General features: G+C 35.3%; 1 protein-coding gene across 1 annotated transcript; it reads right to left on the reverse strand.

Moving 5' to 3' along the window:
- Window positions 1-313: 313 nt before the first annotated feature.
- Window positions 314-2,283, reverse strand: LOC133326744 (glucose dehydrogenase [FAD, quinone]). The gene is made up of 2 exons (XM_061535353.1): window positions 2,139-2,283; window positions 314-2,047 (listed from the first exon to the last, which is right to left on the reverse strand). The coding sequence occupies exons 1-2, from the start codon at window positions 2,253-2,255 to the stop codon at window positions 314-316; spliced, it is 1,851 nt and encodes a 616-aa protein (XP_061391337.1). The 5' UTR covers window positions 2,256-2,283.
- Between the last annotated feature and the right edge of the window lie 16,273 nt (window positions 2,284-18,556).

An 18,556-nucleotide genomic window follows, 5' to 3' on the forward strand; every position in this document is an offset into this window, starting at 1 on the left:
CATTTGTTGGTTATTTCCTTTTAACGCTCACTGTATGGTATAAATATTTTTTATATTTTTTGTTTCTTATGGTATTTTATTAAACTTTTTGGAAAAAAATATATTTTTATTTTTTTCCAAATCGAGTTGTTTCCTCACTTTTGACGCTCACTGTATGGAATAAATAATTTATATAATTTTTAAATTTTTTTTTTTATATTTACGTTGGGCAACGACACACATTAATTGACTAGTTATATAACAAAATATAAATTACAACAATAACAAAAAATTAAACAAACAAAATTACAGCTTAACCCGAACTTCTTCAGAGTTATGAACCTTGCCTTCTGGCCAAAGGGGCCTTGACACCCCAGTCCTCCTTAATCATATCCGCTGCCTTCTCTCCTATCATAATAACCGGTGCATTGGGATTACCATTAACAATTGTGGGCATAATACTGGCATCGACCACACGCAAACCTGACACCCCATAGACCCTCAATCGGGGATCTACCACTGCAGTGGGATCCCAACTTGGACCCATTTTACAAGTGCCCGCCGGATGATAAATGGTAAAGGTAAATTGCTTAATACAACAAGCCCAATATTCATCACTGCCAAACTCGAGATGTTTGCAGCCCGGGAGGGGTATTCTGTGTAACCTCGAACCAAATCTCTTAAAGGCCTGGGTATCGGAAACATTCACCGCCAATTTGATGCCCTCCACCAGGACATCAATGTCCTGTTGATGGGCAAAGTAGTTGGGTATGATTTTCGGCTGTTGATGAGGATTGCGGGAATTCAGACGTATCCACCCCGTGCTTTTGGGTCGCAGAAGCAATGGTAAAATGGACCAGGTTTCGGAATTTTGTATGGGTTTATAAACCGTGTTGTAGAAGCCATCCCGAAGATTTAAAATTTTGCGGATTTGATCCCCACCATCGGAATTAATGGAACTGGGACAAAAATGAAACTGAATATCCGGCCAATCAACATTGGGATCCTGATATTTGCTGTTAAGGAAGGCCACACCCTCTACACCGGTATAGGTCATGGGACCACGCTCCCGCAAGATATATTCCATGCTGACTGGCATGGTTTGGAAACGACTGCGGGTCACCGTGAGAGGGGCATCGACCACAAAGGTAAGACCCCCCAGACCCACATGATCCTGCAGATTATTGCCCACTGGTAAATCGGACACCACCGGTATACCCAACTCCTGTAAATGTTCGGCAGGACCAATACCGGACAGCATCAGTAGCTGAGGACTATTTATGGCACCGGCACTGGAAATGATTTCACGCCGCACAAAGACCACATTTTTATGGCCATTCTTGACAAATTCCACCCCCGTCGCCCTTTTGTTTTCATCTAAAATAATGCGCGTGGCCTGGGCATGTAGCAGGACATCGAGATTTTTCCGCAACCTCACAGGGCGTATAAAAGCCTTGCCGGTACTGCAGCGCGACCCCCTTCTCATGGTGGATTGGGTCAACATGAACCCGGTTTGCTTCTCGCCATTTATATCCCGATTTTCATAGCCCATTTCCATGCCGGCTTGCAGGAAGGCAATTGAGAGAGGTGTGCGCCAGGGTGACTCCTGAACCGTGAGATAACCTCCCGTCTCGTGATATGGCGTTTGGGCCAGGTAGGGATTGCGAACATCCTCCGATTTTAGGAAGTAACGGAGGACATCTTCATAACCCCAACCGGGATTGCCCAGCGATTCCCAATGGTTGTAGTCATTTTTCGAACCTCTCACATAGACCATGGCATTGAGGACACTGGAGCCACCCAACACTTTGCCACGTGGCCAAAAACAACGATCTCCCTTCATGGCTAAGCAGTACTGGCGGGTTGCCGAGGGGGTTGTTTGATATTTCCAATCCATTTCGGTAAGCTGCAAGAACCCAGCCAGGGTGGGCACATCGGATATTTCATTTTCATCTCCTCCGGCCTCCAGCAGCAAGACTGTCCAATTTTTTATCTCCGACAGGCGGTTGGCCACCACTGCTCCCGCCGAACCGCCACCAATCACCACGAAGTCATATTGGCCTCGAATCTAGGAAAAAGAGAGAGGGAGAGGCAGGGAGAGAGAGAGGAAGAGAATGAGTTTTTTTTCTAGAATAAATTGCGAGAATTTTACTACTCACCACACTCGCCTCCTGCACCTTATTTTCCGGATCCACTGTCTGATAGCGATAATAATTCATACCAATTGCCAGCAGCGGAATCATGCCCAGCAATGAGGTTATGGTGCCGAATGCCATTTTTCAGTAATTGTCAGATCCAGGGATCCTCCTTTAGCTTCGATTTCGTCTTTGTCACAAAACCGTTACTCACGGGGGCACTGGTAGACAAACTAACCTCCGATAAGATCTTCGGAGTGTAATTCCTAATTCCACCCGGTTTGGCTATCTGATATTGGGCACTAGCTCTTTGATCCTCTTCCAAGATGTCCAAATACGATTTAATATACAAATGATGATCCAAATATTCCTTTTGTTTTTGTATGGACTTCGTGGATTTACTCGATACCGCCGACAAACCTCCACCACTTGTCACCGAGGCTGCCGAAGAGAAGCGACTCGGTGTACACTGACACGAAGAGTAGTAGATGCCACTATCTGTACTCTGAGAGTTCTTCCTTTGATGTCTGCCCTTTATGTCACGATATAAATCGTCGGCTGCCGCAAAGGCTCCCACCTGATAATCGGAACTTGATGTCGCCGTACTCGTGCTACAATGGCTATCCAGGGATTTCCTTGAACCCAATACCTTGGCAATTTTGGCCTTTTCGTAACTCTGCTTGGCCAAGCTGTATCGTTGACACTGCCTGTAATACTCTTCGTCGGTTGACGAGGAATTCGAAATGCTGGACGAAGTGTAGACCAACTCTTTGTGCTTCGCAGGGTAGTTGTGAAGGTGCGTAGACGGAGGAGAAGAAGAATGGGAAGAATTTATGTTGATGTTGTTGTTTTTGCAATAGGGATTGTTGTAGGTAGGTGTTTGATAGCTGTTGTTGTGTGGCTTATCCGAATGATGTTGCTGATGATGTTGTTGTTGCAATTGATTGTTGTTGTGTGTTGGATTTGTGTGCGGGAAAGATTGGTGCTGCAGTTGCCGTCTACTTGTGTAACATTTATTTTGTTGCTGTGATATCTCTTGTCCCATATTTTAAACGAAATGAAATATAGGAAGCTGTAAGGGAAAGAAAAAAAATAAAAATTAATAGAAAATTAAATTAAAAAAAAATAAATAAAGAGATTAAAAAAACAACATCTGGGTCCTCGATCTTTATATGGAGGCTAAACCAAAAGATCGGCGTATATTGATAGTGTTTGATTGGAATTGTTAGCCACCCCATGAGAACTCAAAATATTAAATTAGAGCCCCTTTAGCTTAAAAAAAAAAACATCTCGTAAATTCTCAAAATATCGAAAATCGGAGGGTATCGCTATAAGGGGGGCTATACCAAAATAAAGAGCGATTTTGAAGATTTTTGGTACGAAGGTTTTTCACCTTATGAGAACCCAAAATATTAAATTTCAGCCAATTCGGTTGAAAAATGTGTTTAATATCCTCAAAATATCGAAAATCGATGGGTACCTCTATATGGGGACTATACCTAAAAATATACCGATATTGATAATTTTTGGTATATTGATTTAACACCCAATGAGAACCCAAAATACTAAATTAGAGCTAATTCGGCTGGAAAATGCGTTCAATATCCTCCAAATATCGAAAATCGGAGGTTACGCCTATATGTGGGCTATGCCTAAAAGTAAACCGATATTGATTATTTTTGGTAGGAAGATTTCATAACCAATGATAACCTTAAATATCAAGTTAGAGCCAATTCGGTTGAAAAATATGCCTAAAATGCTCAAAACATCGAAAATCGACCGATACAGCTATATGGAGACTATAGCTGAAAGTGGGCCGATATTGATAATTTTTTGTAGGAATGTTTGCTATAAAATGAGAATTCAATATACCAAATCACAGTTAATTTGGTTGAAAAATGTACCCAAACTCCTCAAAAATACCGAAAATTTCGAAGTTCCGCTATATGGGGGCTATACGAAAACAAAGACCGATTTTGATGATTTTTTGTACGAAGGTTTTTCACCTTATGAGAACCTAAAATATTTTCAGCCAATTCGTTTGAAAAATGTGTTCAACATCCTCAAAATATCGAAAATCGGAGAGTACCGCTATATGGAAACTTTAGCCTAAAGTGGGCCAATATTGATAATATCTGGTAGGAAAATTGTATACCCATTAAAGATCTAAAATAACCAACTACAGGCAGTTTGGTTGAAAATTTTCCCCAAACTTCTCGAAGTTCCGCTATATGTATTAAAAGAAGCCAAAATACTAAATCACAATCAAATTGGTTGCCAAATAAAATGCCCTAAAACTCGTCAAAAATACCGAAAAATTCGAAGTTCCGCTATATGGGGGCTAGACCAAAACAAATACCGATTTTAATTATTTTTAGTACTGAGGTTTGGCACTTTATGGGAACCTAAAATATAAAATTTCAGCCAATTCGGTTGAAAAATGTGTCTAAAATTCTCAGAACATCGAAAATCGGAGGTTACCGCTATATGGGAACTATACCTAAAAATAGATCGATATTGATAATTTTTGGTAGGATGATTTAATACACAGCGATACCACAAAATACCAAATTACTGTCAATTTGAATGAAAAATATAATTAAACTTCCTAAAAAAAATATTGATAATTTTTGGTAGGATAATTTACTACACAGCGAGAACTCTTCAAAATACCAAATTATAGCCAATTAGTTTAAAAAAATGTACCCTAACTCCCCAAAATACCCAATTTTGGGAGGTAGCCAATGTTAATAATTTTTTGTATGGAGATTTCCTACCCAATTAGGGGTCAAAGCACCAAATCATAGCTCATTCAGTTGAAAAATGTGACCAAACTCCTCAAAATATCAAAAGTTCGGAGGTGCCCTTAAAAAGGGGGGCTACCGCGAAAAGGGAATCAATATTCATAATTTTTCGTAGGAAGATTTGATACCCTATGAGAATCCAAAATATGAAATTTGAGGTAATTTGGTTAAGAAACCTGTCCAGGCTCCACAAAATACCAAAAGTTCGGAGGTATTGTTATATGAGGGCTACCGCAAAAAGTAACCTAATCTTCATTATTTTTCGGAAGAAGATTTGATACTCTATGAGAACCCAAAATATCAAATTGAAGGCAATTTTGTTAAAAAAAAGAAACATATCCAAGCTCCCCAAAAATATCGAAAGTTCGGAGGTATTGTTATATGAGGGCTCCCCTAAAAGTGACCCAATATTCATAATTTTTCGAAGGAAGATTTGATACTGTATGAGAACCCAAAATATCAATATGGAGGCAATTTGGTTAAGAAACGCGTTCAACCTTCCCCATATGGTTGTATGGAGGCCACACTAAAGCGTAGGCCAGTCTTGTAAAATTTTTTTGTAGGAAGATTTCCTACCCATTAAGAACCCACAATACCAAATTACAGCTTATTCAGTTTGAAAAACATGTCCATAAGCCTCAAAATATCGAATACTGGGGGGTAGGTACCCTTAAATGATATATTCTATTTTCAGAACACAACATAGTAAGAGCAGTACAAATTTGGAATCTTCATATTAAAATTTGCGAGCTTTATCGTGATAGTTATCACCCTGTGATCGCAATGACTCAAATTATAATTAATGTAATTTCGATAACATTTTTGCTGACATGTAGATGGCGATGTTTTTGTTAATAGCATACAGATACAGAAACCCAATGGGTCAGGGCTGCGATAAAAACATCGAAACTATTTTTATTGCTTTCTAAAACAGTTCTCCCATATTTAACGATTCACATACAATTCAAATGAAACATTTTTTTTATTCAATTCCAAATTAAACTAATCGAAGATACACATTATTACGCATTATTCTTTCAAAGTAGAATATTTGCAGATTTTTATGAATGTTTGTGTTTTTTTTAAGAAAATACATTCCTGAACATTTTTAACCCATTTTTTACGAGTAGCCACAATCGTAAATATATTTTATTAAATATATGTAGTTATCACCATGACTCATACGATATCAAATGCAAAAACTTCATCATCTGAACTAGGTTTATTGCTTTTTAAAGGAGTCTGCCCATATTTACCCTACTGACGATGTGACGTATTTGCTACACGATTACACATGATATCGAACGAAATTACTAGGTTTTTTTAATTTTCCCCTTAGCATTTTTTGTAAAATTTTAGATTTTTTAAATATATATAGTTATGGATAGCAAGGACACATACCAAATAATTGGTAATGCAAATAACACTGTTAGCGACAGATAGATTGTGATATTTTCGTTGATAGAAAATACACAAACCCAATGGGATCATGGTGTTGATAACTACATCGTCATCGGAACTATTTTTATTGCTTTCTTAACGAGACTCCGCCATATTTACCCTACTCACATACTTTTCTCATAAAAACAACAAAAAACTAAGGGAACTGATGAGGATCAGTGGCGAGATCCAAAACTATAGTCTTCCCTGCCTTACCCCTCGGCGGACAATGCCATACATTCCCCACTAATAAATAGTTGTTTTTTATAAAAACAACAAACTGGGTTTAAGCCTGACTATTTTGCAAAAACAAAATACAAATGGTATCCCAAATAACCCGCCAAACACTACCAAAAAAATATATTTTTCCAAACAATTTTTTTTTTCAAACCCGGCTTTAAAAACAATTTTTTTTTCTAGAAAAAAGGCCTCTCCTAACATTTTTTGTAAATCCATTTTTAGAATCGTAGATTTTTTTCGAATGTATATAGTTACCACCCTGTGATCGATAGTAAGGACGCATACCAAAAATGATAATGCATATAACACTGTTAGTGACATATAGATGGCGCTGTTTTCGTTTATAGCTAATGCAAAAACCCAATGGGATTATGGCGTTGATAACTACATACATTATAATCGAAATTATTTTTATTGCTTTGTTAACGAGACTTCGCCATATTCACCCTACTGACACACAAAATATTAAATATATTATTGATTGATTGATTGGTGTTTTTGAAAAAATGTATATTTTCCCCAAAACAATGTTTTTTTAAATCGTTTTAAAAAATATTTTTTTCTAAAAAGGAAGCCTCTCCTAGAATTTTTCTAAATCAATTTTTTAACAATCGTAGTAATAGTAATCACCCTGTGATTTATAGCAAGGACACAGGCCAATAATATTCATCGGAACTTATTTTTATTGCTTTGTTAATGAGACTTAGCAATATTTACCCTACTGACATACAATTCACATACAAATTTAATGAAATTACGGGCAAAATGTGCCTGATCGAAATATTTTATATTAATTTTTTTTTAAATTTATATTTTTTCCAAACAAAATCAGTTTTTAAAAAATATCTTTTTTTAACAGAAGGCCAATGATAATTTTGAAAAACATTGACGTAAACATTTGTTTACGTCTTCTTCTTCCATTTCTATCTCCTTTAATAAATTATTGTAAATTACAGCATTGTACAATTGTTGAGTTGGCTTGTTGGTTTATTTTGTGTTGATAAGGCCTCCCAACTTGATTTAATACCGACAACGGGTACTCATCATCATGAATCACATAGACACAACACGGAAGATATTTTTTTGGGAAACCGAACATAGACCACAACATCTGCGGCAAAAAAAAAAAACAAGTTCCAGTCTCGAGTTTGTGAGACTCGAAGACAATGCGGTAATTGCGTGTAACAAACAGTGCAACAACAAAAACAAAAGTAATAAAAAAATTATCCATGAAAGAGACCAACAAAAGATACCCTATTTAGCTTGAAAGCAAACCCAAAAAAGACAACAACAACAAAAAACGCCACATTACACTTTAAATTTATTGCTTGAAATGTTGAAAGCCACGAGAAGATGGCGAAGAAGAGGAGTTGAAAAAAAAAAATTGTCTGTGCAAAAATGAAAAATTATTTAATTTTGCAATTTCAACTGCAAAAAAAAACGATTTTTTTTCGAACCATAAAAATGATGATGATGGCCTGGTGATATGTAAATTTTTTTGAAGTCAGTGATTACTTCGAAGAAAAAAAAATTAAGAAAAATCCACAACAATTTGAATTAATTAAGAAATATGAGAAAAAGTCGATGTGTATGTATGGGAACTTGAAAAAAGATATATTTCCTATGATACTCTGAATTATATTAAAATAATAATTATTGCATGTGGAATTTTGTTAACAACATGTGCCAACATATGTAGAGGAGCTTCAGATTATTTGAAGAAAATTAATTATCAAAAAAAAAATAAATAAATAAATACATTATTTCCAAGGGAGACATAGACGGTTGATATGAATAAGACAATTGGATGGGTAATTTTTTAAGGAGAATTATTGCATGTCCGGAAAAAATAATTGAAAATAACAAAAACCGAAAAAGTACATTAAAATACTACTACAAGGTTATTTGAATATTTTTTCTCATTTTTATTTAAACAAAAATTATAAATCCTTCCCCTAGAAGTCTTCCACAGAAAACAAAATTTCCTCATTTCCAGAAATTGCCAAATTTATCAAATATTCAATCAATTAACCGCACGTGCAGTTTTCGTAGCTCATCATCATAATAATGAAAAAAATAATACAAAACAAATCCCATAAAAAATATCAATAACAATAAATATTTACAAACAAACGGTATAGGCCATATTTAAAGCAAGCAAAACAAAAGACTTAAGCAACAAACTTGTTTTCTGATTGCCTTCAAGAGGCAACCCCAAACGACAGTCTTTAAGCCGAAAACAAATAAAATCACTAACTAAGGCCGGATGTAAGATTTAGTTGTTGTCCAGAGAAGACAAAAAAAAAATAGTAATAAACGGAAATCCCGCCAATGACGGGATAAAAAAAACATCTCGAGAAAACAGACAGACTAAGCCTAAGACAAAACCAGTAAGGAAAGTAGTAAAGTCGGACTGGGCCGACTATATGATACCCTTCACCACTTTGGGTATATTCTACATATGTATCCTAACATATGTAGAATATATCTGAACCGATTTCAGGGAAACTTGCCAGAGACTAATTTATATTACATCAGTACGTTGTGTAAATCGGCCTAGCTATGGATCTTTTCACGAAGCTTAGCAACATCATTCTAGACTTAATTCAGTACCCTATACTAAAATTCGTGGAAATCGAAAGATATATAGGGACTTTGGTGCACCAATTACATAAAATCGGACGAAAATATATATGGGAGCTATATCTAAATCTGAACCGATTTTCACGAAACTTAGCACACGTCATTCTAGCCTTATTTCAGTACGCTATGACAAATTTCGTGCAAACCGAATGATTTTCAGAGATTTTGGTGCACCAATTACCTAAAATCGGACGAAAATATATATGGGAGCTATATCTGAATCTGAACCGATTGTCACGAAACTTTGCACACATCATTCTAGTATCAATTCAGTACGCTATGCCAAATTTCGTGCAAATCGAAGGGTATATAGGGACTTTGGTGCACCACGTACATAAAATCGGACGAGAATATATATGGGAGCTATATCTAAATCTGAACCGATTTTCAGGAAACTGAACAAACATCATTCTAGACATAATACATTACGCTATGCCAAATTTCGTGCAGATCGAAAGATATTTATAGCTAATCTAATCTATAGCTAAATCTGAACCGATTTTCAGGAAACTTAACACACATCATTCTAGACCTAATTAATTACGCTGTGCCCAATTTCTTGCATATCGAAAGATATTTAGGGACTTTAGCGCACCATTTACCTTAAATCGGACGAAAATATATATGGGAGCTATATCTACACACATTTTACTATAGACATAATTCATTACGCTATGCCAAATTTCGTGCAAATCGAGCGATATATGGGGACATTGGTACACCATTTACATTATATCGGACGAAAATATATATAGGAGCTATATCTAAATCTGGACTGATTTTTCCCAATTTCAATAGGGTTCGTCCTTGGGCCAAATAAGTGACCTATGCCAAATTTCATCCAAATCGGATCATAAAAGCGACCTGTACTTTGTTCACAAAAATACATGGACAGACGTACAGACGGACAGACGGACATGCATAAATCGACTTAAAAAGTGATTCTATGCATATTCTAAAAAGTAACCTCGTTTTCTTTTGCCTGTTACAAACATATGCATAAGGACATAAATGGTGAAGGGTATAAATATGAAATATGGACAAAGGCAGTGGCCAGGTACTGAGGTAATTTTCAGGCACTGAGGCCGGACTGGTGTAGATTATGGTATAGATTAAAATGACATTTTACCATCCCTATCTCGTCCTCTCCCCTCTCATCCATAAACTGAATTTCCTTGCAGGAAACCCAAGTAAATTTATTGGGTCTTTTATTATCCCTATCTCCTGTAAATAATAAAGGGTATATATAAATATAAAGGGTATTTTACCATCCCTATCTCCTCCTTCCGCCCCTCATCCATAAACTCAGTTTCCTTACAGGAAACCTAGTTATTTTTATTTATTTATTTTTACTTTTTGTTTTGGAAATCTATTTCCCTTGAAAAAAATTTCCTCTTCACCAAAAATTCGCCATTCTTCTAGCCTTCAAATTCCTCCCCTTACTTCTAGTCTCCCAGTTCCTCCACTTGCCTATAAAATATTTTTTTATTTCAGTATTTTTATGGCATTACGATGTTGATTTTGTCTACACGTTTTTTTTTTGTTTTCTTTAAAATCAAGTTCAATGTCTCTGTCGTGTTGTTGTTGAAGTTGCAGGTTCCTTTACATGGTTGACTGTCGATTACTTAGTTATTTAATACCAGGTTTTTATGATGGCAAAACGATTTAGTTGCCATGTTTTTCTTCTTCTTCAAGGCGGAAATTGAAAATTTTCCAACCAGTTTTCCAGCAATGAAAACTGTGACAGTTATAAAAAAAAAATTTTGTTGCATAAGGAAATTTGAAAACATAAGAAAAAGTCGAAGATATCAAAGGCTGGGGTATTTTTAAAAATATTTTTTCCATGACTATAAAAAAAAATTGTCCAGGATATCACTGAGTGTTAATTATTTCAAAAAAAATATTTTTTTTCAGAGGTGCTACTTGCATAGATTATTAAAAAAATAATCTAGTCCAAGCAGTCTAAAGTATGAGTTTTTTAAATATTTTTCAAATTTTGAATTTTTTTCAATATTCGTGGATTATTTTAAAAATCAGTTTCAGAGTTACTAATAGGCTTGGATTATTCAAAAAATATTTTTTTTTTGCAAAACCACCATTGGCGGGGATTTAAAAAAACATATTTTCACAGTCACCTTTAGTGTGGATTTTTTTTAAATAGTTTTTCAAAGCCATCTCTTGCATGGATTTGTTGAAAAAAAATATAAATATTTTTTCCAAAGTATCACAATACGAGGATTTTTTAAAAATAATATTTCTCCAAGAAGCCAAAAGTGCGGAGTATAAAAAAAAATTGTTCAAAACCATCTTTAGCTTGACGTTTTTTTAAACATTATTTTATCAAAGACTGTTAGGAGAGAATTTTTTAAAATTATTTTTCAAATACCCTTAGGAGAGGATTTTTATACCCTACACAACTATGTTGTCAGGTCAGCTTTGTGCAGCCTCAAGGCTTTGTAACGCCGCGAAATATTGGTCCTAGACCCACCTTTAAGTATACCGATCGTCATATCTCGACTAGTTGAGTCAATCCAGACATGTGTTTCCATCCGTCCGTCTGTCCATTATAATTTGTAAACACGATACAGGCCACAGTTATGGACCAATCTTCACGAAATTTTGCATATAGGATGGGTTCTGGCCAATGAAGACCTCTATTGTTTTTTGGTTAAGATCGGTTAATATTTAGGGGATGAAATGGACCAAAAGCTTTATTTTTGTCGGATTTTCTGGTCGCTCCAGAGGCCGCAAATATGGCCCGAACATCTGGAATTTTTACATGGAAAAGGGGATTGGGCCAAAGCATGCCTGTTTTCAAAAAGATCGGTCAATATTTAGCGGGTCAAATGGACCCTGACTTTTGTGTGAAAATTACTCCAGAAGGATATAGACCCGAGAAGTTGATAGTATATCCAAGAGGACTGATTGACCTTTAAATTGATATCAATTATATTGTCGTATGTACTCGAATGTGGGAGTTACACTGAAATATTTACAGGTGCTTATGTATTCAGATATTATTTATTAACCCATTACCACACTAGAGGGCGGAAATAAAGCGCTGATCCATGAGGATCCAGGTATAGTCAAGGTATGTGTGCTTTATTTCGAGTCGATCTATAGGCCATAATTGAAAACCAAACATCACAACACTAACCACCGTGAAGGGAATCTGGACAAGTAATTAGAAGGGCTGTACTGAATATTAGAAATATGGCTGACCTCTAATTGGTCAAGAAGTTGGAAATATCGCGAAATATTGCCCAAGCTCAGAATAAAAAACAACACAAAGTTATATTTCCGTGTAAGTTGTGTAGGGTATCATATGGTCGGCCGCGTCCGACTATGCTGCTCCGCTCACTGCTTTAAAAATATTTTTTTTTCAAACAGCCAAAGTGTGGATATTTAAGGATAGTTTAAGGATATTTTTTCTAAGCCATTTTATAGTTAATATTTTTCAAAAAATTTAAAAACAAAAATGTTTTTATAACCCCTTTTGTTTTTATAAGCCTGGAAGAATTAAAAAAAAATATATTTTTTCAAAGCCATCTTTGTCTTGGTATTTAATAAAAAATCTGACCAGACTAAGGTGAGGATTATTATTTTTTAACGCCCCTTGGGAGATGATTTTTTTTAAATATTTTTTTCCAAAACAACCTTAGGCGAGGAATTTTTAAAAGATATATTTTTTCACCCTGAATATTTTAAATAATTGGTTTATAACCCATATAGGTGTAGATTTTTGAAAAAAAAAATGTTTTTTTCAAAGCCACCTTTGTCGTTTTTATAAATATAGCTACAAAGCCATATTAGGCCTGATTTTTTTAATATGTTTTTTAAAAGACCCGTAGTCGTGGATTTTTGAAAAATCGTCCCATTTTTAGAGAAATATTAAGGTGTGGATTATTATTTTGAATAGCTTTTTTCAAAACCGTCAAACCAACTTGGGTGAAGAATATAATTTTTATTTCTAACCCACCATAGGTGTGGGTTTTTAAGATAAATTATTTCAAAGACACCTTAGGACAGGATTTTTAAAAACTATATTTTCAAAACCCACCTTAGTAGTGGATTTAAAAAAAAAAAAATATTTTTGGAAAGCCAAATTTTGTAAGAGCTACCATTGGCTTCCATACGCGTGGATTTTTTTAACATATTTTTTTAGAGCCACCTTTGGCAAACATTTTTTTAATTTGTTGTTGTTGTAGCAACAGAATACATGTCGTTTGTCATTCATCGTCTGGTTCAGCTTCTTCAACCTCCAAATTCAAGAATGCTGCAACATCAGCGGGTTGGGTCCAAAGTGAATTCGGCGATAGATGAGTAGGCTTAGCTGGGCAATTGAAGAGGTGCAACGTGTCGTGTGGTCCTAGTCCACATGCCGGACATGTGTTAGGTATCGAGCCGTCAATTCTTGCCCAATATGAATTGAGGCGGTTGCACCATCCTGATCTTAGTTGAGCTAAGACTACTCGTGTTTGCCTTGGCAGGTGTTTTTCCTCTGCTGCCATGGGTGGGGGTGGTCTCCAATTATGGTATTCACTCGATATTGCTCTACTGGCTGAACGACTGCATCCGTGTGAATACCATTCAGAACTTGTACCTTTGGACCTCTCTCTCTCTCTAGATCATGAAGATCTTTCCTGACGTGCCTTATATGGAGTCCTGTCCATATATATGTTCCTAACGATAACACCCAAGCAAGTACTGCATCGACAACATATAATTGTGACGATGTTGGTGGTGGTCGGAATAAATTCTCCATCGACCATTATGTTCAGTGGGAGCTTCATTTCAGCCGTCCATATGGTGAACAGTGTGGCTGTTGATTTGGTGGCGGATATTTTCATATTCCCCAGATGGAAGAAATTAACAAGATCGGCTATGTAGACGTTTAGCCTCTCACATATATCATCAATAATGGGACCCGACGCCATGATCGTGCAATCATTCACATACATTACGATATCTATGCCGTCCGGTGTTTGTGGAATATCAGAAAGGTAGATGTTAAACAGTTCCGGAGATATCACCCCTCCTTGGAATGGAACTCCCTGTTTCACTCTACGGGGTTTAGACTTCCTGTTTCGGAATTCCACATTCGACTGGCGTCCACACATATAGTTGATTATCCAACGTTTGAAACACGGTCAGAGATTTGTCCTCCATATATCCTCGAACAGCTTGGCATGGTTGACGGTATCGAAGGCCTTCGATAGGTCAAGTCAGTAACAGCTCGGTTGCACGGCCTGTTCTGGTTGAGTCCTCTGTTAATATGTGTGGAAATGGCGTGTAATGCTGTTGTTGTGCTATGCATCTTACGGAATCCCGGTTGGTGTTGGGCCTCAAGTGTATTCGCTACCGGCAACAGGTGTGAAATCGGCCTGTACGATTCACCCCTGCTGGCATCCTTGCCTGGTTTCAGTAGTGGGACCAATCTGCCTACTTTCCAGGCTTCATGAACTATGTGGGTGGTTAACGACAAGTTGAGGGCTGTTGTTAAATACTAAACTCCGGGTTCATCCAGCTGCTTTAGCATTACCACTACCGTAGATTGTTTAGAGCTGCCTTTTTAAACATTAGGTAGGCTTTGAAAATTTTTTTATTCGAAAAAATCAACTCTCATTATAGACCTAAAAAAATATTATTTTCCTTTAATTACCATTGCTCACCTTGACCTACATTGGACATCTGTCCAACCCAATGACCATGTGACCCTCTTCAAAAAAAAATCTCAATTTATGCCCAAGTAATTAATTACAAGCTAATAAAAAAACCCACAAATATTTTATTTACATAATAGTCAAAACAAATTGTTTTACACACCAGATGTGTTGTAATTTTTGGAGGTACTTCAAACTGCATTTAAATCTACGCATTAAAAAAAATTGCAACCATTTAAATTGCAAATTAAAAATTTTTTAATGTTAGTGGCACACAAACACACTTAATTTTTATGCATATTACGAAATCAATTTGCACCACGATCGGCATTAAATTCTATTTTTACGTAAATTTTGATTTCTTTTCTTTTTGTGAAAACAAAAGACTTAGGCAACAAACTTTATGTGCGTAGGCACATAAAATAGAAAATCATTGTTTTAGCATTTATGCTCTTATCATGGCCATTATAAGGTCCATCAATGGCGTGTGTGAGTGTGATTTTTATCTATCTGATAAATGTCTTCATTATCATTAATTATAGTGGATTGTTCGATAAATACCCATAACCTCTATCCTCAGCAAAACTGTGTATAAAGAAAGTCTTTAACATAAGAATGGTAAGGTAATTAAAAAACGGAAAAGACGTCAGCTGGTGTCTACAATGGTGTAAGGCACTGTTATAATCTCGAATTGAAATCAATAAAAAAATTTTGGTTATATAACATTTATGAATAATGCACAAGCCGATAATGCGGCAGGTGTCATTTTTTTCATAGACATGGGCAATTAATCAAATTTATCAAGGCCTATCTTAGACATGGTTTCTTAAAGATATTTTTCATGGCCTATAATAGGTGTGATATTTTTTTTCAAATATTATCATATGTGGGATTTTTTTAAATATTTTTTTTTTAAAGAACTATAATATTGAGAATTTAAAAAATATATATTTTGTTCAAGGTCTTCAAAAATACAAATTATTGGTTAACATTTTTTATAATTAAAAATAAAATATTTATTCAATATTTTTATTAATAAAAATATCTTCTTTCTCTTTTCATTGTCCACCATTCCCCTCCCCATTCCAACATCAAAAAATTCATCTGGTTATTGAAAAAAAATTGTATCAACAATTGGCCGCAACCTCCCGAAACAAACTAACCAACCCAACCACAAATGTGATGCTGTTACCACTTGATTAACAACGACACAAATCAGGTTTGTTGCTTAAGTCTTTTGTATGTTGTTTTATAAATCACAATTACTAACTACAATGTTGTTTGATATCAAAATCAAAAAAAAAAAAAACATTTAGGCTTTATAAGTGATGATGATGTCTGGCTACCTGTCATTCACATAACAAAAAACAATTATTAATATTATTAACAACATTGTATGTAAACATAATTATTTAATTATTTATAATTAAAATGAAAAAAAAAAACAATAAATATGAAATAAAAAGATTGAGATTTTAACAGAGTAGAAAAAAATTGGAAATATCTGAGATGAAAATATTTCTTTTTTTTTTCATTATAACTATAAAAAATATTATAAACCGGTAAGGAAAGTAGTAAAGTCGGACTGGGCCGACTATATGATACCCTTTACCACTTTGGGTATATTGTACATATGTTTCCTTACAATTGCATATCAATGTTCCGTCCAAGGAACACACTCGTGTCTTTCTGCAACCTATGATAAATTTAATATCATTCGGATAGATTTAGAGTCATCTGTGAGACAAATTTGTGGAAAACGATGTGCTAAATTTAGGGTACAACGGACAAACATTAAGAGTTTGGTGCACCATTTATGTAAAATCGGACGAATATATATATTTATATGTGGAAGCTATATCGAAATCTGAAACGAAACTTAGCACACATCTTTCTAGACTCAATTCAGTACGCTATGCCAAATTTCGTGCAAATCGAAAGATATATAGGGACTTTGGTGCACCATTTACATAAAATCGTACGAAACTTATATGGGAGCTATATCTAAACCTAGACCGATTTTCACGAATCTTAGCACACATCATTCTAGACTCAATTTAGTACGTTATGCCAACTTTCGTGCTAATCGAAAGATATATAGGGTCTTTGGTGCACCATTTACATAAAATCGAACAAAACTATATATGGGAGCTATATCTAAATCTGAACCGATTTTCACGAAACTTGGCAGTCACCATTCTAGGCTCAATTCAGCACGTTGTGCGAAATGTCGTGCAAATCGAAAGATATATAGAGACTTTTGTGTCCCATTTACATAAAATCGGACGAAACTATATATGGGAGCTATATCTAAATCTGGACCGATTTTCACGAAACTTGGCACACATCACTCTAGGCTCAAATCAGTACGTTATGACAAATTTCGTGCAAATCGAAAGATATATAGGGACTTTGGTGCACCATTTACATGAAATCGGACGAAACTATATATGGGAGCTATATCTAAATCTGGAACGATTTTCACGAAACTTGGAACACATCACTGAACCGATTTTCACGAATCTTAGCACACATCATTCTGGACCTAATTCAGTACCTATGCCAAATTTCGTGCAAATCGAAGAATATGTAGGGACTTTGGTGCACCATTTACATAAAGTCGGACGAAAATCTATATGGGAGCTATATCTAAATCTGAACCGATTTTCACGGAACTTAACACATAACATTCTAGACCTAATTCATTACGCTGTGCCAAATTTCGTGCAAAAAGAAAATATATATGGTGCACTAATTTACATATATGGGAACTATATAAATCTAAATCCATGTAAAAATTTGCAATGTTTAGGTCATATTTGCGGCCTCTGGAGGCCAGAAAAGTGACAAAAATTTTATCCAATTCGGATCATAAATGCGAACTGTCTTTTTACAATTTAAAACTATAGAGGCCTTCGGACGGACATGAACAAATCCATGCAAAATTTGGTAACTCTCAAAAGGCCTGTATGTGTTTAACAAATTCCTTTTGCCTGTTACAAGCATATGCACAAAGACAAATACCCTGTACCACAGTGTGGTGAAGGGTATAACAAAGCCAGTGAGCGATATATATAGTATAGTGGGACGGGGCAGACCCTGACAACATAGTTGTGTAGGGTATAAAAATTCACGCCTTTGTTGGATGCTCGAAAAAAAGTACTTTTTAAAAAATCCACGCCTTTGTTAACTGTTGGAAAAAAATATTTTTAAAAAATTAGAGACTATCATAGGCCCTTGCAATTATTTAAAAATATCCACGCTTATATTAGACCCTTTAAAAATAGTTAAAAAAAAAACACGCCAATAATAGACCCTTTAAAAATAGTTTAAAAAAACCACGCCTATAATGGACCCTTAAAAAATAGTTTTAAAAAACCACGCCTATAATGGACCCTTAAAAAAATATTTTTAAAAAATGCACGTTTATAATAGACTCTTTAAAAAAAAATATTTTAAAAAATCCACGCCTTTGCTGGATGCTCGACCCTTGAAAAATATTTTTAAAAAATCCACGTTTATAATATACCCTTGAAAAAAATATTAAAAAAAATCCACGCCTATAATAGACTCTTTAAAAAAAATAAAAAAATCCACGCCTATAATAGACCCTTGAAAAAATATTTTATAAAATACACGTCTATAATAGACC

This window comes from Musca vetustissima, unplaced genomic scaffold, assembly GCF_032173495.1.
Source record: "Musca vetustissima isolate MV318-11 ecotype Yass unplaced genomic scaffold, APGP_CSIRO_Mvet_v1 utg20432, whole genome shotgun sequence".
NCBI classification, from domain to species: Eukaryota; Metazoa; Arthropoda; class Insecta; order Diptera; family Muscidae; genus Musca; species Musca vetustissima.